Below are 26,140 nucleotides of genomic sequence, written 5' to 3' on the forward strand. Positions count from 1 at the left end.
AGCATTATCACAGGTCACTGATGGTGATCACTTGGTATCATTGCGGTATGAACTGATTATCGTTGGCCTTGCCTTCTAAGCCTAAGGGCATCCGAGCCATATATTGAGAACTCACCCGACAAGATTACGGAACCACCAGTTCCCTTCACTGCTGGAATCATGGCCCCTGAGCTCAGAAGGTTTTGAAGGCAGTGTTTCTGATGTGCCAAAAGGTGTACAGAAGCAAGGAACAATTTCGGGCTCTGGTGAATTCTGCTGATTTATTTCTGCAAGATTCAGATTCAGTTCTGAATTCTGTTTTACCATAGTGGGGGTAGAATGTACAGTATATTAGGAACAAATACACTACATGTGATCTACAGAGATCTTTCTTCTTGATTAATGCCAATGATTGAAGGACTATGAAATAATGCAAGTACAGTACAGATGAACTACTGTATGTAAGCCTGACTTTTCCAGTGAGACTGTACATGTCAGAAGATAGTGCTGCCGCCCGTGACAAGTCCTTGGATCATTCGGGTGCAAAGTTAATCAGTTGTGTTGGAAGTAATGCAAGGACATTTTGCATTATACATTTTGCACCTCTGTGTTTGTTTGTTTTTAACTTCCTGCCTTTGGGTGGGTAATTTATACTCCATTTCGGTGTGGACATTTAAACTGTGTCCGTTTTACCGTATATGGTAAGCGGAGAAGCTTTGAAATGGTTGCTCTGAAAGTATTTCTTATCCCCTCTACAGCCTGATGGGATGCCAGGGCTGGATTACCGCTGGTGCCCTGAGCAAGAGGAGACCACTGAACAGTCGCTGGAAGCTACAAAGCATTGTAAAACGTTAAGGGCTTTCTGCAGGCCTGGAGGGCCGAGTGTGAAGCACTTTTTCCCCACTATTTGTCAGATGCATCTGCAGTATTCCATTTTGACCCGACACTCCACTGTTCAGAGGAGAGGCAAGAGTTCAGGCCGAGTTCAGTTACTGTTTTCTTTCGGTGCTGCTTCGGCCTTTGAAACGAGGCCAGAGCTGGAAAGAGGAGCAGCTGAGAACCCAGCAGGTTCCTCCCTGCTGAGTGCCCTGCTGAGGAAAAGCTTCTTTTCAGGGGTCCTGTAGCATTTCTGTAAACCAGGCCAGCATCTCTTACCAGAGAGATAACAGCACCGTTGTTGCCTGAAGCAAGCAACAAAGACAACACTGTTTCCCCTTCTGCACTTGTGCTTTGATTTCAGCCCCATCAGCCAGCAAGTAACTTGAACTTGTGGTAATGTGAGAGGAAATAACTGTGTCCTGCTAATGAATAGGGCCTTCCTATTATTGTAGGGACACAGAATTGGATGATTATAGAAATCCAATATGTTGGGACCTAGTTTGCATTGAATATAAAAGATCCTGAAAGGAAGAGCCTTGGGTTTCTCACCTTGAAAAGGTAAAGAAAGCAGAGTTTTGGGATTTGAACTCCGGGTTTTCTGACTTGGTGTAGGATGGCCAAGAAGTCTGATTTTCATCGTTGGGTACTCTTGGCAACTAGAGGGACGTGTCTGTCCAGAACTCTCTTCTAACATCTCACTGGTATGAGACATAAAACCTTTTAGAATGAACAGACTTCATATTGGTTACGTTACAGAAAGGACAGGCGCGTCTGCATTTTAGACACGAAGATGCAGAAAACAGAGATGTGAATTCGTCGAAATTGGAATGAATAGAGTGATAAGTTCTGTGGAAATTGTTGTATGTTAAAAAACACAGTCGAGGTTCAGTAGTCACGGAGGTCACATGTTGTGCTAATATAGGTTATCCATCTGCTTTAAGACAGTAGTGGTCAGTCCTGGTTCACAGTAACCATTGTGTCTTCTTTTTTTTTTGCTCTTAATCTTAGGCTGAGATTGTTTCAATCTCAAATTTAAGGCCGCTTCTATAAATTCTGTAAATTTTCATTAATTTCTTAAAAGGCTATATGAGAAAAAGGAGAAAAGGCTAATCACATAGTTTCAGGAGTGCCCTCATTCAGGTGTGCTGGCTAAAATGTAACCAGTTGGACTTAAAGGACAGAAAGAAGAACACTGACTCATCGTGGGAGTTGTCTGATACAGTGTCATTCCCACCTGGGTCTGTTCATCATCGGCTGATAACATAATCAAGACCTGAGTACTCAAAAATAAGTGAGAAAATGATGAAATAAGCAAACTGAGGAGAGACTGTGTTAAGTCCTGTGTACTGAAGGTGTTCCAGGGTATTTCTGAAGCCAGGGACTGAAAGACAAGTCCAAACCAGCAGGCAGACCAGCTATAGGCACCAGAGAGCCCTGGTGATGAGGGGCGCAGTGAGAACACAAACCAGCGGAGGCTGGGGTCCCCCCAGCACCCGTACTGAGAAGCACTGCTTTCGGGGCTTGTCATTTAGGGGTGGTTTGCTTTCACTATAACCAGTGCTGACCTTCGAAGGAGATCAAAGAAAGAGAGCCGAACACGTCCAGGGGCTCAAAGAGCCTCCACTCGTCTGTGGCCTTGGTGACTGGGATCCCCGCCGAAGTTAGTCAGACAGGTGGCTAAAAGAAGGACACACCAAGGCGCAGGTGGCGGGGGATATTGCCGAGTCTAGCTCTGCTCTTTTCTCCGCAGGATGGAGTCATGTCCGTCCAGGACATTGACCTGGTGATGTCAGAAGGGCTTGGCATGCGCTATGCTTTCATCGGACCCATGGAGACCATGCACCTCAATGCGCAAGGTATGCTGGCGGCTCCCTTCTCCTCCCTCCTGGCTTTTTAGGAAGGAAGCCAGGAGAGGCCGTGCTTCCCAGTTCTGCTCTGTAGCCGGAAACAGGAAGCGAGTCAGTGAAGGCTCTTTGACACGTTGGGTAGGAATTGACATCTCCAGGATAAACATGCAGACCAGTACTGTATAGATGGATGGATGGATGGATAGATGGATAGATGGATAGATACTTTATTGATCCCGTGAGGGAAATTGCAGTGCAACAGCAGCTTAACACACACAACACAGCCACAGTGTAACGAATTATATACTAATAGTACAATACATACAATACAGTACAAGAGTTACTCACAGTCCGGACACACAAGAGGAAACTAGAACAGAACAGTACACAGAAAATCGTATCACACATATGAGTATAAATATAGATGTAGCTATAGATATAAATATAAATGTATTGCACAGGTCCCTGGCATATATTGCACAAAAAATGGTTGTAAAAGTGAAAAAGAAAAAGAAAGAGAACAGATGTAGCAGTAGATGCGTTTAGTCCAGAAACAGGTCACTGTCGCTGTTGCCTCTGCCCAGACGCAAGGTGGATGCGTTGTACAGTCTTATGGCAGAAGGCAAGAATGACCTCCTGTAGCGCTCCCTGTCGCACCGTGGATGAATCAGTCTATTGCTGAACGTGCTCTTCATTCCTGCAAGCCTGTCATAGAGGGGATGGGAGAAGTTGTCCATGATGGCCTCTAGTTTGGACATCATTCTCCTCTCAGCCACTACCTCCAACGGGTCCAGGTCAGACCCAATGACAGAGCTTGCTCTCCTGATGAGCTTGTTCAGCCTTTTGGAATCCACTGCTCTACTCCCAGAGCCCCAGCACACCACTGCGTAGAAAATGGCACTCACTACCACCGACTGATAGAACATGTGTAGCATCTTACTACACACATTGAAGGACCTGAGCCTCCTCAAGAAGTAAAGTCGGCTCTGTCCCTTCTTATAGATGGCCTCAATGTTCTTAGACCATTCCAGTCTATCGTCGATGTGCACTCCCAGGTACTTGTACGAGTCCACCATCTCCACGCCACTCCCATGGATGTAGACAGGAGTAGGTTTGACCTTTTTCCTCCTGAAATCTACCACCAGTTCCTTTATCTTTGTTACATTCAGTTCCAAGTGGTTCACCCCACACCACTCCACAAAGCTGCTGACCAGTCCTCTGTACTCCTCCTCCTGCTCACCCTTGATACATCCCACAATTGCAGAGTCATCTGAGAACTTCTGCAGGTGGCATGACTTTGAGTTGTACTTAAAGTCCGAAGTATAGAGGGTGAAGAGGAATGGAGAAAGAACTGTCCCTTGAGGTGCCCCTGTGTTACTCACTACCTGTTCAGACACACAGTTCTGAAGTCTCACAGACTGTGGTCTGCCTGTCAGGTAGTCAGTGATCCACGAGGTCGTGGAGGCATCGACTTGCATCTCCTCCAGCTTCCTCCTTAGAAGTAAGGGCTGGATGGTATTGAAGGCACTGGAGAAGTCGAAAAACATGATCCTTACAGTGTTGCCAGCCCTGTCCAGGTGTGAGTAGGCCCTTTGCAGCATGTAGATGATCGCATCCTCCACACCAACACTGGGCTGGTAGGCAAACTGTAGGGTGTCCAGTGATGAGCTGACCAGGGGTCTCAGGTGGGATAAGACCAGCCTCTCCAGTGCCTTCATGATGTGAGAAGTCAGTGCAACTGGTCTGTAGTCGTTGAGGACAGAAGGGCACCCTTTCTTTGGTACCGGGACCAGGCATGATGTCTTCCAGAGCACAGGGACTCTCTCCAAGCGCAGGCTCAGGTTGAACAGTCGTTGGAGCACTCCGCTCAGCTGATCAGCACCGGCCCTCAGAACTCTGGGACAGATGTCATCTGGTCCTGTGGCCTTACCCTGGTGCAGCCTCTTCAGCTCCCTCTTCACCTGGTCAGCCGTGATGGTCAGCCTGGCCTGGGGGATGGTGCTCATAGCGCTGTAGGTGCTGCAGGTGTTAATGGCGGAGGTGTTGGAGAATGGCAGCTGGGGGGGATGGGAAGGTGAGTAGCTGTCGGGGGTTGTAGCTGTAGGCGGCCATGTTTGTGGGGGGATGGAGGAGGTGTTAGGCAGTCGCAGGTGTGAAGGGTTAGGGAGCGTGTGGCTGTGGGGGGATGGGTGTTGAGCCACAGGGGACCCAGAATCAAACCTATTAAAGAACTGGTTCAACTCGTTGGCCATCTCCAGGTTCCCTTCTGTTGCACCCCCAGCCTGTTTGAAGCCAGAGATCTCTCTCATGCAGCTCCATACATCCCTCACCCTATTCCTTTGCAGCTTGTCCTCTGCCTTCCTCCTGTAGGCGTCCTTGCTCTCTCTTAACTTCTGCTTTAGCTCCCTCTGCACACGCTTGACCTCTTCCTTATCCCCCCTCCTAAAGGCTCTCTTCTTGTCATTCAGAAGAGCCTTCAGGGCGCTGGTGATCCAGGGTTTGTTATTGGAAAAGCAGTGTATGTCTTTGGTGGGGATGGTGTTGTCTACGCAGAAGTTAATATAGTCAGTGACACAGTCCACCATGCTGTCTATGTCGTCCCCATGTGGTTCGCACAGCACATCCCAGTTGGTGGCCTCCAAAGCACCACATAGATCCTCCATAGCCTCCTGAGACCATCTCCTCACAGTCCTCATGGTCACAGGTTGGCCCTGGACAATAGGCTTGTATAGTGGTATATCAGAGCTGAGAATATCTTTGCAAAGCCACTTAAATTCTGCTTGACACCTGACCCTTATATTGAACTGATTTTTGCAGTTCCTTACTTTACCTGAAGCACAATCAGGAAATAATGAGAGTAGTTAGTGGCTCCAAGAATATGCAGAGGCATTCAGTGACAAAATACAAGGTCAGCACTTTAAAATTAACTCACTGAACCCTGAACTAAACGAAACTGTAAGGAAACATCACTGAAAAACTGGTTTTGCAAACCCTTAGACTATGCAAATGCTCAAGACTCTAAACTAGATAGATAGATACTGTATTGATCCCGTGAGGGAAATTCCAGTGCAACAGCAACTAAACACAGACAATACAGCAACAGTGTAAAGAATGATACAATAATAATAATACAACACAATACAATCAGTACAGTCAGTGAGAAGTGCACTAAGAAGAGCTACTCACAGTCCAGAACACACAAAGAACAAACACAAAAAATCGTATTGCACAATATAAATATAAATGTATTGCACAAGTCCCTGGCATATATTGCACATAAAAGGTTGTAAACAAGAAAGCCAGATGTAGCAGAGAGTTTACTGTTCAGTCCAGAAACAGGTCAATGTCAATGTTGCCCCTGCCCAGACGCAAAGTGGATGTGTTGTACAGTCTTCTGGAAGAAGGCAAGAATGACCTCCTGTAGCGCTCCTGACCTCCTGTAACTAGACTCTGAACTAGAAACAGACCATACAGAACAGGCATTAGCAAGCAAAGCATAATGCATGTTACATGTCAGAAGAGAGAATATTTTATACCAAGATGAGGCACTGCATAAAAAGCATCAAATTTTTGCCCTGCCAATTCCCTGATCAGAACATTCCCTAGAAATCAAAACTCTTTGTTACAGCAATGTGTGTGTTGAACTGAAAAGAAGTCGGTGTCAGTTGACTGCCTGTTTCTGAGACCCTGTGTATTGCAGCGTTGATTGCTATGTCTACACTATGTGTTATGTGTGTTGTGTGGGTGTGGGGTGGACATGGTGAGTTGGGCCTCATACTGAGTTATCACAGAAGCCCAACCCAGACTGATTCACAGAACAACATGCTTACACATTTCTTACAGCTGTGTAAGTGTGTGTCTGGAGTCCTCCGAAATTAATGGCTCAAAGAGCTCGATACATGCCCTGGCGATGCTATAACACACCGTTGGTACAGGCCAGTCCTTAACCTGGAGGGCAGTGGAGGTTGTCTGGTTTGAGACCACCAAAACAAATCACAGTTTGCGGTACAAGAAGACACTGAAGAGTTGAGCAAATGTTCGAAACCCATTCAAAGTATTCAGAAGCAGTATTTCCATAAATATTTATTTTTTAAAGTATTTTTAGAATGTGTTCATACATCATACTCAAAATTTTAAAGATTGCATACCTGCCATTGTGTGCATTTGAAAACAAATCTCAGAGTTTGAAATGTTTTTGCAAAAACTGCCTCTCCTTCCTTGAAGCCTTTTGCCTTGTCACTCTAGCACTGAACAACAGGAGATACATGGGTTGGTTTGCTGCTCTTGATTATTCATGCCTTCTGCACAATGTACAGCGTTGTTTATGTAGTCACTTGACCTGGTAAGATATCTTGATAAGAAATCTGTATTTTTACCCAAGTGGAACCTCAGATTTCAGAAACTTCGTGACAGCCATTACCGGCAACCACTGCTAAACATCAGTCTGAAGTCAGCAAGCGAAGGACGAAAGAAGCAAGGAGGTCTGAGGTGCTGGTCCCTGGAAATACTTCAGCCTCCACAGTCCCATTCTTACTGTTGAACATATTTACGGTGAATAATAGTTCCTCTGACAGCTGCTCTTCCTTTTTGTTTCATTAGATTTCCTGCTGATGGCTACAAAGTAGCGATGTCACAATTCTTCAGGATTTGATGTGATCACATTCTTCATGGTGATCTAAATTTTAGACGTGATACAGCGGAAGGCCTCTGTGTCTCCTTCGTCAGTCTGTCAAAAATTGACATTTTTAGATATGTCGATTAAGGAATGAAAGCACTAGTAGTCACCTAATACCAAAGCTCGTCCTGAGTGAGCACTGTCTTTGAACACCATACCTGCTCCTGGCTGGAACCGTCTTGCAAACTGTACTTAATGTCCTGCAGGTTTGCTTCCAGCAGGGCAGAGGCTGCTGGGATTATCCCTCCTTTCGTCGGAGGAGAATTGATCGATTCGAAAGCGAGATGTTTCCTGACTGCCTTTTGCTTGGCCACTCTAAAGTAAGCTCCAGGTGTAGTTTTGCTCTGAAGGAGCTCTGAAGTGGTTGAAGCACAAGATAATACGAGTATTAGGAAAAATCTTCCCCTGAAGCAGACAGGGAATAATGTATTAGGATTTTGTGCTGACAGACTGCACAACACATTGCAGAGTGTCCTGTGCACCATGTGCACCATATGGTGCTACATCACGGTCACGTTCCCTCTTAGTGTAACAGTGGTGTCGCATCATGTCTTCAAGTGCAAGACTTTGTACATGCTGAAAAATGATTAGGTGTTGTGCACTGACCAGCCCGTTAGTGTGTTTGCAGGTTTTCTGTGTCTGTTCAAAGCCCCTGAAGAGCTGGGAGAGCTTGTTACATATCTCTGGCTAAGCCAGTAATGAGCTGATTTAGACCTGTAAACCCTGCAGAAAACACTCGCCTTTTTATTTTGAGGAAAAAAAAACAGCTTTAAAGCACCTCTTTACTGAAGCAAAAACAAAAATAAAACTTGAGGCCACTCGTGAGTTCTTTGAGACCACTCGTGAGTTCTTTGAGGCCACTTGTGAGTTCTTTGAGGCAGTGTATTTCAAACTCACTTCTGTTCACCTGCGCACCTCAGGAGACACTTCAGGTCATGTGGTGCTGGCTTCTGTTGTTGTCTCAAGGGGCTTTAGAGGGCTTTCTGACATCGTTCCATTTTAGGAACAATTCTGTCAGAGCTTTACCCAAAAATCCTTTTTTTTTTACCTTGTATTTTATGAGCGTTTTGCGTGACTGTTCATGAAATGGTGCGGTTCAGTGATGAAAGTGTGATCGTCAATTCACGTCCAACCCTGTTCTCAGTGGTGAGAAAGGGACGTTCTTCTCTCTAGAGGGACCCCAGCACGGCAGATGGCTTTAAGGGTGAGATTCCGCTGTATAGTCAGGGTGGGGCCCAGTCCTCCAAGCTCAGTAATAAATATCTCTTTACCGGTGGGGACTAGCCTTTCAAGTGTCGATATTCTCTTACACTCCGGTCTCCATTCTCTCACTGCAGGGCTGGAGCCAGTGAGGCCCTGTCAGTGTTCAGCATGTCCGCATCATTCCTGCCTGTCCTTCCAGGTCTTGAGGACTATCTGAAGCGCTACAGGGATGGCATGAAGAGGGTCCTGACGTCTTTTGGGCCGGTGCCGGATTTCTCAGGCGAGGAGGCGAAGAAGATTAATCAGGTCTGGGTGGTCCGGTCACACTCTTCCTCCCCCGTGCTGCTTCTGCCACGGGATGCTGGGCAAAAATGGATGTACTTTACAGCAAAAAAAGCCCAACTAAATACTAGCTATCATTTCACATTTCATTGTTTTTTGAATTTTTGTATCATGGTGCCTTGTGACACATCTAACTTCCTTTGCTACAGTATTTCTGCTTCCCCTTTTAGTCGGGAAGAGACAGATAATTATGTTTATATGACACTGTACTGTAAAAAAGCACCGTCCTTTGGATGAGACCTAAAACCACGGTCCTGACTCTCTCTGGTCATTAAAAAACCAGGGTGTTTCTCGAAAAGAGTAGGGGTGTTACCCTGGTGTCCTGGCCAAATTTGCCCCTGGCCTTTACCAGTCATGGCCTCCTAATAACCACCATCTTTGAACTGGCTTAATTACTCTGCTCTCCTCCCCACTGAGAGCTGGTGTGTGTGAGAGGACTGGAGCATCATCCAGGTGGGGCTGCACACTGGTGGTGGTGGAGGGGATCCCCATTACTGTAAAGCGCTTTGAGTGCAGTGTCCAGAAAAAAACACTCTATAAGTGTGAGGAGTTATTATTATTATTATTATTATTATTATTATTATTATTATTATTAATGCCTATAACAGGGAAGCTGCTGAGCCCAGCTGTCCCAGTGTACGCAGACTGGAACGGGACAGTGTTTGTCCGCCCGCTGTGACAGGGGTTCCCCAGGGTGCTGCAGTATTTCCTGGGACATGTCCCACCCGTGAGTCCGGTGGAGTGGCTCCGTGTGGAGGGCGAATGTCTGGACAGCGCCCTGGTCAGAGAAAAACCTGGACTCTTACCCTTAGAACGGGCGGAGTGTTAAACCACGCTGGTTAAAAGTTGCCAGGTCCAGACTGGGAGGAAAGGGAGAGAAACACAGTTTGTTTGCATAAATTCCAAACCCCCCAAAAAATGAGAATGTTGTTTTTCTTTTGTTGATTTATGCAACATCATTCTCCAGGACTTAACGTTCAGTAACTTTGGTCCAAACTTTCAAAGGTCGAAACCTCCCTTTGTCTTACAAGGCCGAAGTAGATAAGTGTCTGAGCTTTTTAATGATTCATCAATCACATCCATTGTGCAAAGTTCAGAGCTGGGATTCTCCTGCGTTCCTTTCTATTCAAATTGGAATGGTGGAAACAGATGTTTAGATCAAAACTAGGCAAAAAATGATAAAATGTTTAACATTTGTAAATTGAAGCAATGAGTACAAAAACGTCCTGGCTGTTTTTGTCCCTAGGGTAGTTATTAAGCCTGGGTGGAGAGGGTGCAAGATGGTTTTCACAGATCAGCAAACACCCAGGAAACAAACAAGCGGTCATGGCTGTCACATGAATGTATTTGTTACGTAATCGCGAGCTACTGTATATAAAAACAACACTGAATGCGTCAGATGGAAGAAATCCATAGAAAGGGAACAGAGACAACAACTATACAGTACATCTATACCCTAGAGACTGCTCTTTTATTTTACAGGAAACAAATAGTTCTAGCGCAAAAGAGGCCATGCATCTTCTGACAAACTTTGGCTTTTACTATTTCCCTTCTGTGTCTCTGCATTAGGCACCACATTCCTAAGCTCCACAGATCAGTTTGCTATCAGAAACAAGCCAGTTTGACTGACAGGCTTCCTCTTTCCTTATATTGTTAAAGTGTTGCTTCTGCTATGTATAAACCTGTTGCAACAAAAATGCCCTCAATTCTTCGGCAAGAGTTGCAGTTGTGTCATGATCATTCTTTATGTAACAATGCCTGACTGGATAGAGCTGGTGTTTCACGGGTGCGGAGTATAATCAGCAGTGGTCTTGAAGAGATGGCAAGTGATATTGCTTTCAGAAATCTGCAGAATGACAGCAGACAGCGAAGGGTTACAGAGCTTTGAAATGTCTCCCTTTCTGTTCCGATTCAGTAATGTTTCTGATATCGTTACTGCTAACAGTTACAAGTCTGCTCCGCCCTCTTAAAAGATGCTCCCAGTGTTTATCCTACATTGGTCGATAACTGTGAACACGTACCCAGAATAATCTATTTTTGAGACACAATGATACATGAAGTAGAAAAATATCAGTAAATATGAAATAATACGTGAACCCCAAGTTTACTTAGCACAAATAAAGGAGTGATCAGAATTAGGTACTTAAATAATTGAAAGCAAGGAAACAAGGACTGCGTTTGGACAGCCCTGTGTCCTATATAATGGCTAGATTGTTCTAATGGTTAGGATATGAAACATGACATACTGTAGTGTAAGCAAAAGAGACTTCACGGGACAGTCTGGGTCTCCATCCATCCGCTGCCAGGGTCTGCAAATAGAAGATAGTCAAGAGCACGCTGGCTCTGCCCAGGATCCTTTCATCCTGCCTGCATCTCCCCAAAAGCAACCCGGACAATCCATAAATACATTTCTGCCGGGCTCAAAGTTCACCGAAGAGCACAATCCACGATCCACAGGAATACTGGAAGAAAGTGCTCTGGAAAGATGAGTCATAAAATGACTTTTTTTCACTTGTAAAACATTCAGTGTGGCAAAGAAACACACTTTGGCTTCCCACAGTAGACGCTCATCCTGACCGCCGGTCATGGTGGTGGGGGTGTCATGATTTTGGGTGGGCTGTGACGCCTCAGGACCTGGACAGCTTTAATTCTGGAGGAGAATATCAGAACCTCCATTTGTCAGCTGAACCTGAGCCAAAAGTGAATTAGTTCTATAAGAAGGAAAGGGACAGAGTTCTCAAAAGTTGTTATGAGTGTAGAATTCAGGCAAACTGGTTGTTTGACTTTGGCTGTGGCCTGTTTAGCTGATTGTCTGAATTTGTGATGTTCTCAGGCAGCTGGACTTACAAATATGCATTTTTCAGCATTTAATACAGTATATTCCTATTCCATAGTGTCCTTTTACATTCTGTATTTATATTTGAAATATATGTATTCTCTCCTTGTCACTTGTCTTGACATTTCTAGTAACGCAATAGATTGACTGGGACTGTGCTTGCATTCTAAAAATCCCTTGAAAGGAAATCTATTTTTGAGCAGAGTAGAAACTATTCTTCTCTCCAGTTGACCGTCTGGATAAAGTGTCACTTTTTACTCTGTGACTACTTGCACCCCAACACCACAGAGCGATAAACAGGTACAGGAAACAATCACTAGGACGTGTCTAGTTGAAGTCATTGCTGCTAAAGTAGGTGCCACTAGTTTGTGTAATGTGTTAAATCAGATTACCTGCATCTCTTTTTAAGAATTTCATGAAAATCATGAAAAATGTTTTAGGTCAAAAACATACAAAAACGCGGACCAACCAAGAGGGTTTCACACATTTTTTCCTAGCACTGTACGCCTCTCAATTTAAATGACAAGTAAAATGCATGAAAAATATTCCTCTTCTTCCAGTTCTACCCAGCCGGCTCTGGGTTTTAATGCTCGGCTCCGATCTCGATACAGGAGATGTGCGAGTTGATCCCCTGTGACTGTGATCCCCAGCACTTGAACGCTCGGAGAGAGAGGAGGGATCGCTGCCTACTGGGCCTGGCGCAGCTGAAGAGGAACATGGACCCCTAGGAGACACACACCTCACTGCCCTTCCCCTCCTGCAGCCTGACTGACTGGTTGTAACAGTTGCTTTGCACAATGATTGCTGATATTCGGATAAGCTTGAATTCTGTTCTTATCTCATTTGATTTCATTCAATGCCTTTGTTTTCAAATACATTAACAGACAAGCGGAATAAAAAATTGGGATGACATTTTTAAAGGGTGGTGATGTTTGGGGTTTTGTCTTCTTAAAGGAACACATCAAGTCAGCTCCTTATTTCATGATTTCCTGAATCTTAAAGCAGGAAAGACCAGAGTAAATTCACGGGTTTGGTTTTCTGCTTGGAATAAATTCCTGGATTTCAAGAAAATCAGGATCTTAATGGATGTTTTTGTGGTTTTGGCAATCCACCTGTTTTGTGTAAGGACTTCTCAAAAAGGAAGAGGATTGTAACTAAACAAGCTACTGTCAAGCTACTAAACCTGATTTAAAACCCTTTACCTCCTTTGTTGCCATGTTTGTATTTTTATAAAAACTTAAAACACCGCATTGAACTCATAGTATTACACATATTTCCAGTGTTGTTAAAATAAGACTGGTAAAGGAATTTCTTTTAATAATGGAACTACCAGGGCAGAGTGTGTTGAAACAGTTTTCTCCTTTTATATTTCACTATGAACAGTTTAATAAAAACAGCTTCCTGTAAATACTGAAATTTCTAGAAATACACAAACCACTTCATTTTGGATTGACTTTATTTACCATCTCCGGTTTAAAAAGGCCTGCGTTATCAACACCACAAAGAAAAAAAAAGATCTCATTGTGTTGGCTGTATAGGGCTTGATAGAAAGTGTTGTGAAGTAAATGCAACTTATTGGGAAGTAAGTGCAGAGGTATCTTATAGGGGTTATCTGCAACAGTGAATTGTTATTATCAGAAGCTCAAGATCATGTTATTATTAGAAGCTCAAGTGCAGAGTCCAGTTTAGTGAAGTTTCCAGCCTCATCGAAAAACCCTAATAAGGCCAACAAAGGCAGTACGTAGGTGAACAAAGTCCTTCAAAATTAAACTAATTTAACCCTTTTTTGATCTGTTATTGAAAATACAATATCAGTGGTCTGAATAACCAATTTGATTTCTCTCAATTCTCTCAAATTAAAAACAAATGTTATAAACCATGTAATTGCTTAATATTTTTAGACTTATTAAATAGACTCATCTCGGTTCGGAAGTAAGTCAAATGTGTTGCTGCAGTGATCAAAGTTGTGTCTCTGGTCTAGACATACAGTACCAATACCCCACTCCCACGACACACACATCTCCTGTATTACAAAGCAGAAGTCTTCCTGGTGCTCCAACACGCTTCTGAATACTTACATCGATTGTAACCAAATGACATGTTCCAGTTTGACATGTGCCATTGGTTTGACGTGACACCATAATCTTTATAATAAAGAGTTTGAGTTTGGATTGTTCTTTGTCAGACATGTATGTGAACAGACCCACCTGCAGTAAATGTGATTTGTGTAAATGCTTAGAGAACGACGAGAAAGTGATGAAGTAAAATTAATGTTTTCAGGATGATGAAAAATGTAACATCTTCACATTCAGAGTTAAAGAAGATACGATTCTTATGTGGAGCAAGAAGTCTGCAACATGACCACAGGCCTGGCATAATTATAATCATGGAACTGATCTTGTCTGATACCACGCAAATCAAGTGCTCTTTGTCCTATTATTTAAAAAGAAAAGCCCTATTCTACTATTAAAGGTCACTTGAAAGCTAACACTTAATTTCTGAACAGACCTCATATGCTTCAAAAAACCTCGCGTTGTGCAAAGACAGCAGAAGGGTTACAATCCACAGCGGGCCAGTTGCTTGAGCTCCTTCGATTATTGGTAGTTCTCCTCCAGCCATTAATGGATTACCTCTCAACTGAGATTTGTTCAGAGAAAATATAATCCGTAAAGAATAAGGTTGTTTGGGTAATTGGATTTCGGTAAATCAGTAACCGATCTTAGCGCATGTTAACTGTGATATATTAACTCTGGAAATAACAAAGTACCGTAAAAACGCTTCATTAGTTTCAGTACTTCGTAATTATAAATTAATTTCCTATAAACAGCCCTGTGACCTCAGCCAATTTCATAGGTCAGGCTACAGGATTGAATTGTAACGTGTAATTGATACCGCTTTGTTGTTCAAGAAGAGGCTGAACGAAATTCTCGTATCAGACGAGCTACTGTAGATCTCGCTTTCATTCTTTTATTCTTCCAATTTCCCGACACACAGAAAATCCACGGGATCGGACTGCAGGATTTCTATTGTGCTGACGTGTCTGATAAAAAAAAAATACAGTAAATTGTGTTTTTCCTCTTTTATATTTTAAGACATGATCTTTCACAGTTATGTGTTTGTATTTTTCTTAAACAACTTTTTGTTTAACACGTTCAAATACTGCACTCGTTTCCTCCCGCAGTCCAGAGACCTGCCGGTAGGTTAATTGGCTTCTAGGAATTGTGAGTGGTGTGTCTGTCTGTCCTGTCCAGGGTGTACCTGCTCGCCGGGATAGGCTCCGGCTGACCCTGTATTTCAAGAAGCAGTAGGAAACGGGCGGGAGGACCCTCCGATTTTCAGAACACGGGCCGAATATTTCCCCCAGCCCAGGCTCACTGTCATCCAGGTGGGGCTGCACACTGGTGGGGGTGGAGGGGATCCCCATTACCTGTAAAGCGCTTTGAGTGGAGTGTCCAGAAAAGCGCTATATAAGTGTAAGCAATTATTATTATTATTATTATTATTATTATTATTATTATTATTATTATCAAAGTCGAGCTCGGCTCCACAGCAGAAAGACCAGCCCTACATCCTGTCCCACGGCAGCGCCAAACGGGGCGTTTCTTTCTTCGCCAAACGGGGGGAAGCGAGCTGTTTTAGGGGTGTTTCTGGCGCTGTTCCTCCCGGTTCCCTGCCCGCAGAGCACAAGCGGCGACGCCGGGCAGGCAGGCAGGCCGTGTGTCCGGACAGACCTCGGCTGTCCTCTGCGAGCTGCCCCGACCCCCGGAGCCAAGCGGCAGCACTCCCAGGGCAGACGAGGCAAACCTGCATCAACCGGGCTAAACCTCACGACATTGATACGGTCTAAACGACAGAGAGCAAATCCGCCGGGTTAGGGTTCATCCTAACAGTGAATCTGTCGGATTGAGTGGGGTCCTCTTAAATGTCCACCCAGCCAGTCCCTAAGCAAAAGCAGAAAATGTCCATCACAATGATACTGTACGACCGATACAATTAGTTTATTTGAATTCATAACTTTTAAAAATAACTCAGGGCTTTTTTTTAAACTCTTATTAGTCTTGGAAGTAAACTCCGGCCCTGTATACTCGATCCTTGATCTCTGCGATCTTTGTATCACATGATTTGTACGAACAGTACAGTACAGTAAGTGTGAATCTAAGATCACTATCGTAATAACAACTCCTAATATGTTTGTTGGAAGAAGCGGCTAGAAAATGCATGTATGGGTGAATAGAAGACATTTCTACAAAGTAAAGCTGCACAGCTAGTGATATGTTTTTAGAATATTTTAGTTCGCATTAACTTTCTGTAAAACCTAATAAATATTTCAAGACTGAAGTTAAAAAACGGAATTCCTGGAATTCTTGAAGAAGACGGCAGAGAAGTCTTTCAGAGAAGATGAAACCTTTTCCTCGGGCTCATGCGCTAATTAGAAAATAAAAACGGATGTTTCGTTTCATCAACAAAAAAACAACAACCGATGAAACAGACTGCATAGTTACGAGACGCCTGCCTCTCTACCCGTCGTTTTGCTCGTGGAAATAAAAACTAGCATCTGAAATATTCCGTGATAAGAGCCGGCTGTGTGGAGACGGGGTTCGGACTCGCAATCGTACGGTTCTGAGCCCAAACCCCACGACTGTGCGCTTGGGCAACAGACTAGGCTCGGATCGCTTCAGTGCAATGCCCAGGTGTGACATCTCCCCGGTAAATTAATTAACATTTAATTAACATACACGGTGTCCGATTTGTCGAGTGAGGCCTTCGGGAAAAACCTCAGCAAAGCACCCGTGTTGTGTTGATGCCAATTCGTGTGAAGAAAAAACGTGAAGTTTTTCCTATACTATGAGAACTTGCAGCAATACTACTGTGAAAGTATGGCATTTCAGTACAACTTTTGTGAAGTATTTGCTATTTAAAACGTTAATACCAATTCATGAAAATATTTTCTGGAACAATTTAAGCTGCAATCGTTTTCCAAGCAAACGGCGAGGTCTTAAACGTAGTGTAACGCATACGGCCACCATTGCAGGTTGTTCGAGCCGGGAGATCTCCCTTGAGCTCAGCTGGCTGGGTCAGCTGTCGAGTGACGCCGGAGGCCCGGGTTCGAGTCCACAGCGGTGGGGGGCCGACCTGAGGCGGCAGCGGCTGGGGCGCATACCCACGTGAACCCCGGAGAATTACAATAGAAAATGTTGCCTATACAGTCAGTAACAGGCCTGGAGGTGGAAATGTCAAATATGTGGCACTAAGTATGAGGATGTTAAGGCCGCGGCCCTAAGAAGCAGAACTTGAAATGGATATATTTAACTCCCGGAAGATGAAATCGGCTGTAACAATCGATACACAGTCATCGCTGAAGTTAATAGTCAACGCTGGAGTTTGGTGCAACTGGAAACCCCCCAAAATGGCTTAATTTAAGCAAAGGTAGGCGTCAAGTCTAACAGAAAGGCTGTTGCGGAGCCTAGCCACTGCAGCGCGCCTTCTCCGCAGATCTCTGGGCTGTGCGACACTCGCTCCGGGTAGACCTATGTTCCTGTTTCATCGCATGAGATATTAAGAGAATGACACGGAATGACACTGAGATGTGCACTGTGACAGATACTCTGGGAGTAGAGAAACCCTCGTACCTAAATTCGGAAATCTAACCCCAGAGTTCCCACACCTGCCAAAATCACAACGGGTCCCAATCCTACTGGGAGAGGGAGGAGTTGAACTGGCAGCCCAGTATGTGATCTCCTGTCCCAGCCTGAGGAACAGTGAGCCTGTCTCCCTGTAATGTTCCATATGTTTACAGTATATGTACATTTATGATATATCTTTGTTGTAAATGTCTGTAGATTTTATTTTATTTTGTATTTTTATGTTTTGTTTTGTTTTGTTTTGTTTTGTTTCATGTTAATTTTATTTAATTCGCTTGGGCAACACGGATTGCCCTCATCAGTCAGGCCAATAAGGCATCTTGAATAGAACTGAACATGACTAACCCGGTGGTTTGCGCTGTTTCTAACACAGCGCGCTTGTGTGGCGGATTTGGGTAAAAACCCGACAGAGGACCTGATCGACCCCCCTCAGGGACTGACCGAGGGAGGATTTAGTAGAGACACACAGCGCTATCCGACACTCTCTCCTCCAGCTGTGACGCTTGTTAGCTGAAGAGGCCTCCCTGCGCGCACCGGGTTCTCAGTAAGTTGATATAACCAGTGTATTTGACGCAGAGCTGTGACGAGGCCCCACACGCTGCACTTCGTCCAACGCAGTTAGAAAGACAAAACCACCACGCGTGCGAGTGGTGGTGTTCAGCAGAATAGGATTTCTGTGCCTGCATTTGCAGTTATTAAGTAAGGAGGATAAAATGCTGCTAAATAAGCTCGATTATTCTAAGCACCATGAATACTTCATTCTCCTTTTATTCTCTGTACCGTTCCGCTGTCAAAACCAGTAGTGTTTATCACGGGTTCATTGACTGCCCAGCGGGGGAAAAAAAAAAGTTAAAAAGATAAACGTCGAGTGAAAGGGTTTAATAATAATAATTGCTTCCACGAATACAGCGCTTTTCTGGACACTCCGCTCAGAGCGCTTTACAGGTCATGGGGATCCCCTCCACCCCCACCAGTGTGCAGCTCCACCTGGATGATGCGCCAGTCCCCCCCCCCCACACCAGCTCTCAGCGGAGAGGAGAGCAGAGACTTGCGTGTGCCCGCCAACTTCAGATTTCTGCAAATTGTCGGAATCTTGCCCACAATTTTCAAGTTCTTGCTACTGACATACCGATTGAAGAATAACTCCCAAGTCGAAGCGAAGAAGAAGTCACATTCGCAGTGTGCCTCTGCGTGCGTCTCCGGTCAAGGAAAGCGAGGTTAAAGGCAACATGGCGAGGTGGAAGGTTGTGTATCGTGTATGACGGATTGAAAAGGGAGCGAAGAGACTTACTGTGTGATATATTCATAGGATTAATACCGTCTCAGTTTCTTAATTTATATCTGAACAGCTATCCCGGACAACCTCGGTGCGCTAGCAGGTCATGGAGAGCGATGAAGTCTGCGGGTGGGGTGGGGCCGGTTGGCACGCCGACAGAAGAAAAATGACCGTAATGAACTGAAGATCAAGTCAATCAATGGTCCCTATTACATAACTGTAACAGTTATACGTAGCACAGGCTGTTTCTCGTAACTAATTAACTCAAAGACAGGCTTATTCTGTTGAACTTGTAAAATAAAGGCTTACTTGTGCCTTATTAGCCACACAGTGAAGAGGCCTTTTTGTTCGTCGCTTTTATTAAATGTAACAAAACCACCTTGTGACTGTAGAACAAAATAAGCTTTTGAATTGTACATGGTAGTGTTCAGTGGAATATGATTTTTGCGATTGCTTTTGCAGTTGTTAAAAACTAAGACGGATGAAACACTGCAAAATATGCTACATTATATTAAGCACCATGAATATTTTATTCTAGAAAACCGGTAGTGTTTATCACGGGTTCATTGACTGCCCAGCAGGTAAAAAGTTCAGTCTCTCGACACAAGGTATCTCGTGTGATAAGTTCATATCTTCCTTAACATTATTGACGTCTCAAGACAGATGATCAGAAGGGAGTTTTTGATACAGTAACGGTTGTAAAGAAAAAGGATCGGATCGAAGATTTAAAAAGGGGACACAATAATCTAACAGTTTTATCATGACGATAATAAACAATTTCCATGTATATCTTAGTCTACATTTTTATTTTTACTACAGTTTATATGTAATTGTATCTGATTCCATTTAATTGTCCGCATAAGCACGTAACGAAAGCAATTCGCCTGGATTGTGCAGAAGGTGACCGTGCTTCATAAAAAGGAATAAATTAAGAAAATGTACCCTAGCACTCGTGTGACGCTTTGTAGTTGAAGTGCCTTGTACCGCTGAATTTGGGAAGAGCTGAATATACAGTAACAAAATCTCGCGTTCAGTTAACGATGTCTGCTCCGTAATGAACACACAGAAATGTTTTATAGTCGATAATTGTTTAATTATCGTTATCGTTTTTTAAACAAATACGGGCACATATACGACATCGGGCATCACAGTTCAATACAGCAGTAAAATACAGCAGTTCAAACCTCTTGCTGTATTTTATAATGATTAACTCATCTTGGGGCTAGAATCATATGATTCAATATGTAATAAATGCTCTTAGGTTAAAATTCGGGTTAACCACCTTGAGGCGGTAAGATTTGAGACAGTCTCTCGTCACTTGTAAATCCGTGTGCTGAGTACTTGGGACAGATTTGTCCCGATGCTGTTTCATGTAAGTGTAAGCAGATGTAACTGCCCTCTAAAGCAGACGGCACATTCCCTTGGAACCACTGCAGACAGCATTTGAACAGCCCCGCTAATAATAATAATAATAATAATAATAATAATAATAATAATAATAATAATAATAATAGATAGATTAATGTCCATATTCATCTCCATCGGGCCTCTAGCGAGTTGGCAGGATTCTCTACCGCGCAAATTCTCCCTGGTTGATAGAGACGAGATAACGGCAGTGAAATACTAACGTTGACATTATTATTAATCTTATTGTCATCCGTCCATCCATGTTTAACCACTGTATTCAAAACAGGCTCGGGGGCTCATCTTATTTTATTATTATGTATTATTGATTTCTAAATTTCTATCACTTTTTTTTGGTTGGGTGGACAATCTCTAAAGTGGAAAGATAAAACAAAAAATAGGTTGAGAGCAGATCAAATTAAACTCGATGAAGGTTCGGCACCTCCTGAAGATGTGAGAAAATGAGTCGGTTCTCTGCACAGGCGTCGGAAACAATGCAGCCGCCTTGAACACGTCACGCCCTGGAGCGGAACACGCCTCCTACGTCACGCAGGTGGACCCTGAAGTCAGGTGCCGTTCTGAGGACAGCGAGCAGAAGGATTTCGGACTTGGCCGGTCCTGCTTGCAGTAAAAACGTTGGCATCGTCTGCGGTCGGGAAAGATTTTCTTCGTATCGAGGAGGAAGGCGATAAAATACCCGAGGCAGCGGGTGACTTTTAATGTGCGGTTAAGTTATTCAAAGACTTTGTTGGAAGGCTATATCAAAGGTAAGGAATCTGGAGTGCACTGATTTATTCCCCCGTCCTCATTCTTTCACAGAACCGCCGGCACTGGCGAGTTTTCCTTTTTTTTTCTTGTCGTTTTTGCACCTTTTCCTTCTCTACTGAGCTTAGTTTGTCCAGTGGTAACTCGAAAACCGAAAACAAGAACCTAACGGGTTATCTCGTATGCGTGTTTCAAATGTTCAAACCAAGTCTCCCCCCACTCGAAGGGGGGTGGTGTTAACTTTTTTGAAAGTTAAGGAAAGGTGATGTTTCATAAACGCGGTACAAAAACACTTATTTCTTCGATTCTGTGGCGTGAATAATCTAACATAAATCGCGCGAATAAGTTGCCAAATCGATTTGAAATGCAAATTAATAGGGCCTGAGAATTTCTAGTTCAGATGACAGAATACAAGAGACGGGGTCAATAGCAGAGCAGCTATTGCATTTTATTATAACTGAATTTCGCCATTGCAAAAATGTCTTGCAGTATTTTGTATGGTCCTTGTGTTCATCTCAAGAGTAGCTCAAATAAACAACCGTTGTCTTAAGCGGTACAGACGCGCGTTTATGCGACACACTGACGTCTTAAGGCACATTTGTGATATATCTCAAAAATAAGTCTTTTGTATTGAAGAGCTTAAATCGTCTTGTGAGTTTTTTTTAAATATTTAGGGGTAATTTAACAATAAACACGTCTTTGCTCGGACTGAAATATTGACTGTATTCTTGTGAAGAATTCTATAATATATAGAAAAGGGTAAGATACTTTATTGCATATCGCAGCAGGATACGGCGGAATAAGAGTAAGAGTCCGTACGTGTTATATAGTTTAGTTCAGACTTTAAAAGCTAATATCAGCAGTCTTTTTTTTTTCTCTTTTAAAAACCTTGCAATATGCTTATCTTGATTTGGCGTTCTTGCAACGCGTAGTGCAGCCCCACAATCTCGCCAAGGTGGAAGCCGACCGACGTCAATTTTAAGTCTCTAGCGCCTCCTAGGGGTCAACACGAGAATGCCCGTCTCCTCGCCGCTGCACGGTTTCCTTGATCGGCTGGGAGCTGCTTTCCGTGCTGTCGGGTAGAGAAAAGGCGCCGCGTTCCGGCGGTGGAGCCTTCTTCAGGTGCGAGGGGACAGGGGAAGTGACAAGGATCCAGCGAGGGGGAATAAAAAGACAGATTAAGTAAGAAGTGGAGCGCGGGAGGGGAGCTGGTGGCCAGGAGAAAGCGCCACAGCTGGGATAGAGTTTCCCTTCTCCACCTTTCAGGTCCGAATGAAGCGGACTGACTCGGTTCCCTTACTCGGGCGGTTTTAATATCGCCCTGCGTTGAACTAAGAAGAGAGATGAGATCACTTTATTGGCCATATACTGTACAAGCTCTTGCATTAGGAATTTGTCTTTTCACATACCTCAACTTGCTCTCCATGAGACACACAGGGAGAGAGAAGCTGGGGGTCAGAGCGCAGGGTCAGCCATTTATACAGCACCCCTGGAGCAGTTGGGGTGAAGGGGCCCTTGCTCAGGGGCCCGAGGGAGTAGGATTCCTCTGCCGGCTGCGGGATACGAACCGGCAACCTCCCAGCCACAGGCGCAGATCCTGAGCCACAGTGCCGCTGCTCCGTCCGACTGAATAGATGTCATAAATCCATATGTCCTGGTACATCTTCTGTAGATCGTCCTCGCTATACGTACTGTAGTGCCCTTCAGCTAAAATGCAATCATCTGGCTTGATGTTTTTTTTCCTGTTTTCACATCTGAGCGGTGCAATAGTAGCCTGCATCAAGGAGATTGTTCAATCTAAACTAAAACAAGGTGACTAGTATCCGTGAGGGTTTAGCTGATGTGTGTTCTTTTTTTTTTAAGACAAAATGCAACGAGCTCCGCACGCCTCGCTCCGCACACCTCGCACCGCACGCCTCGCTCCGCACTGACTCTCGGGGCGACGAACCGGCGGTAGACTGAGGTTCAGGCGGGTGTGAGTTGTGCCCTGACCTGAGCACGTTGTCTCTCTTTTTTTCCCCCCCAGGATGAGCTGGGGCCAGCTGTACGCCCTGCTGGGGGGGGTGAACAAGCACTCCACCAGCCTGGGCAAGGTCTGGCTGTCGGTCGTCTTCGTCTTCCGCATCATGATCCTGGTGGTCGCCGCCGAGAGCGTCTGGGGGGACGAGCAGTCGGACTTCACCTGCAACACGCTGCAGCCCGGCTGCAAGAACGTCTGCTACGACCGCTACTTCCCCATCTCCCACATCCGGCTCTGGTGCCTCCAGCTCATCTTCGTCTCCACCCCGGCCCTGCTGGTGACCATGCACGTGGCGTACCGCAAGCGCGGCTTCAAGAGGGACATTCTGCGCGCCCACGGCGACAAGGCCGAGGAGGACCTGGAGGAGCTGAGGAAGAAACGGATGCACATCACGGGGCCGCTGTGGTGGACCTACACCACCAGCCTCTTCTTCAGGCTGCTGTTCGAGACCGCCTTCATTTACATCTTCTACTACATCTACAGCGGCTTCCAGATGCCCCGCCTGGTCAAGTGCACCGACTGGCCCTGCCCCAACACCGTGGACTGCTTCATCTCCCGGCCCACCGAGAAGACGGTCTTCAGCATCTTCATGATCGCCACCTCGGGGATCTGCATCATCCTGAACGTGGCCGAGCTGGGCTACCTGGTCGCCAAGGCGCTGATGAGGAGCCGCTGCGGCGGCGGCGGCGGCAGCGGCCAGGACAAGCCCTCCTTCCACCCGAGACACGTTTCGCGGGAGAAGGAGCGTCTGCAGAACAAGGCCAACGAACTGCTGCTGTCGGAAACCTGCAGCCTCAAGTCCTCGGCCCCCGAGAAGCTGGCCTAGAGGCGCCCCGCTGGGCACTTGGCCGTGACGCCGGCGTTGTCCCTGAAAACGTGCCTTGCTGCCAGAACCTCCGGGTCTCCAAACGGTTTGTCCGAGTGCCCGGCGGCGGCCAGCACAGGAGGAGATCCTCCGCGCCCAGGCGCCCACGCAGTGAGGAGAGGAAGCTTTCCAGTCGCCCCCAAGTGTCTTCTATTGGTTTTCCTCCGTTAGGGCTGACAGCGACACCTAGTGACCACGCCGGAGGTGTTTTCCGGACCACCTCCAGGCTCCCAGAGGCCGACACTGTGGGCGCCGACGGTGCACGAGGTCAGACACCCCACTGGCTTCACCGGGGTGCCTCCCGATGGCCACTGCTTTGGGCTCATCTACCAACAGCAAAAAAAAAACAACAACAAAAGAACAACGCAGGTGTTATTCTACAGGCTCTGCTGAAAAATAGCCTTTTTTTACATCTCTTGGCATTTATATGCTTTGGTGAACAAAAAGCATTGACTAGTTTTCATCATAGATATTTAAATAATATTTATTATATGAATATTTAAAGTACAATGGGAGTTGATATAATGATTAAGACAAAATCTCTTCACTTTTATAACTTTATTGCTGGTGATTCTGTAAATATTTAAAGTGCAATATGTACTGTAGCCTATATTTTATTTATTACAATTGATGGCAGTAAACTAAAACAAAAATGAGCAGAAAGATAGACTTGATGTTTTTTGCACCATGTGCATCTAACTACTTTTTTTTTGCTTCTGTTAGATGGCCCAAAATGTTGAGCTACAAAATCTAAAACTAAAGAATAAGAAAGAAATTGATCCAAAAGGAGACCAATTCCAACAACGTGCTTTGTGGTCTTTGTGTATTTAGTGGTTTCCTTGAGAAGGATATGTACAGTCAAATATTTGGAATGTGGAGAAAATTTTCCTTTTTTTAGAACATCTTTATGGCCTTATTCTGTAATCACAGTAAGTGATATTAACTGAAGCCAAAACTGAAAATAGGATTGCAACTACCAATAAAATGTTTATAGGCTTTTATTATTTTAGGGCCAATTAAACATTTAAAAATGTTGTTATACAGTAACTATATAAATGTAAGTGTCACATACAATTAGATGAATCATCTATTTTATTAAAAATGAGTAAATTAATTTAGATAAATTGCCATTTTAAAATGTATATTTTATCAGTACTGTGCTTATTTGTAATGAGGTTAAATATTAACATTAATCAATACAGGAAAAAAAAAATCTCTGTCCATTCACCCAGTCGTGTGGACCCCCAGTTTTAGAGAGAGGAGACCCTTTGCTCTGTGGTCCCCATGCCGGTGTGGTTTGGAGCAAAAGGCTCTGCTCTTGCATCCTGCTTTCAGTTCTGACACAAGGGACCTTCCGTGTGGAGTTGGCATGTTCTCCCATGGTCATGTGGGCTTGGTACGGCTACACTGGCCTCCTTCTGCCTCCCAGAGACATGCTGGCTGGTGAAAAGGCGTCTCTCGACTGGGTGTGTGTCCGGCAGGGGTTCTGTGCTTCCAGGTAGATATGATTGCCACGGCCTTACCAGGCCTGAGTGGTTTTCTGCTGACGAATGAAGGAATTTGACTTTGGAGAACAATAATTGTTACTCAACACTAATGAGCATGTATTGTAACAGCAGGACTGTAGCAATTTCCGCAGGACAATATGCTTGAAAGCAGAGGAGACACTGGTGGTTACCCCTGTGGCGAGGGAGAGCGAGCTTTGGAAAAGTATTGGGGAAACCTGACCGAGTGAGGCTTCAACTGATGTCTCTTCTCTAGCCCAGCTGCTTCTCAGCTTCATGTTTCCAAAGCAGCTAGGAGCCGGTGGTGTTTTAAAGTGCAGTATTAGACTCCGGTCTCTGCAGTGACAGTGAATCCTGGAATGAACTGTAGCAGTCTGAGTCCTGGGCATCAAGGTTTAAGGCTTCAGTAAGGCTATTCAACTTGTGATCCCTCCAGTCCACACTGGATCATTCTGAAACAACGGGCTTCTCTGTGCTTTAACTGTCTTTTGGCAGATATGGTAACTTTTTTTCCTGTTTCCGATGAAAATGAATGTCTCTGAAGTGGTAGTGTGTCACGTACAATAAACACTGCCAGTGGATGTGAGGTGTTCCTGTACCAGCCTGTAACCACATCCCTACAAGGATAAAAGCTTGGTCACTTTCTTTAGGTTGTCTTGTAAAAATGAGCATGGCATCCTCTTGGTATCAGTCATGTCACCATGTACCCTTTTAAAGTGTTTAATGTACCTGAATAATTCAAATTCAGACTGTGCTTCCTAACATCTTGAAATAAAACAAACAAAATAGGTCACAATCTTTCAATTTCTTGAAAACACCAGATTCTGGTGTTCTGGTTTTAAAAATACACCGGATGCAGACAACAAACATTTGAGCAAGACCGGTCACTTATGAAAATGAAA

At 44.6% G+C, this 26,140-nt stretch overlaps 2 protein-coding genes across 3 annotated transcripts in view; both read left to right on the top strand.

Annotated features, from left to right (window-relative positions):
- Positions 1-13,009, top strand: part of cryl1 (crystallin, lambda 1) — a 40,880-nt gene extending 27,871 nt beyond the window's left edge. Inside the window, exons 6-8 of one of the 2 annotated variants that reach the window (XM_088645278.1) lie at positions 2,609-2,714; positions 8,783-8,895; positions 12,385-13,009. In XM_088645278.1, coding sequence (XP_088501404.1) covers positions 2,609-2,714; positions 8,783-8,895; positions 12,385-12,489 — 324 coding nt within the window. In that variant the 3' untranslated portion in view covers positions 12,490-13,009. Of the gene's footprint in view, positions 1-2,608; positions 2,715-8,782; positions 8,896-12,372 lie in introns of both variants that reach the window. The other variant, XM_088645271.1, reaches the window with a different exon arrangement.
- Positions 13,010-20,649: 7,640 nt separating this feature from the next.
- On the top strand, positions 20,650-26,034 carry gjb8 (gap junction protein beta 8). The gene is made up of 2 exons (XM_088645359.1): positions 20,650-20,850; positions 22,875-26,034. Exon 2 carries the CDS (start codon positions 22,876-22,878, stop codon positions 23,692-23,694), a length of 819 nt encoding a protein of 272 aa, XP_088501485.1. The 5' UTR covers positions 20,650-20,850; position 22,875; the 3' UTR covers positions 23,695-26,034.
- Positions 26,035-26,140: the final 106 nt, after the last annotated feature.

The sequence above is a fragment of the Lepisosteus platostomus genome, chromosome 2, assembly GCF_059453375.1.
Source record: "Lepisosteus platostomus isolate fLepPlt1 chromosome 2, fLepPlt1.hap1, whole genome shotgun sequence".
Lineage (NCBI taxonomy): Eukaryota > Metazoa > Chordata > Actinopteri > Semionotiformes > Lepisosteidae > Lepisosteus > Lepisosteus platostomus.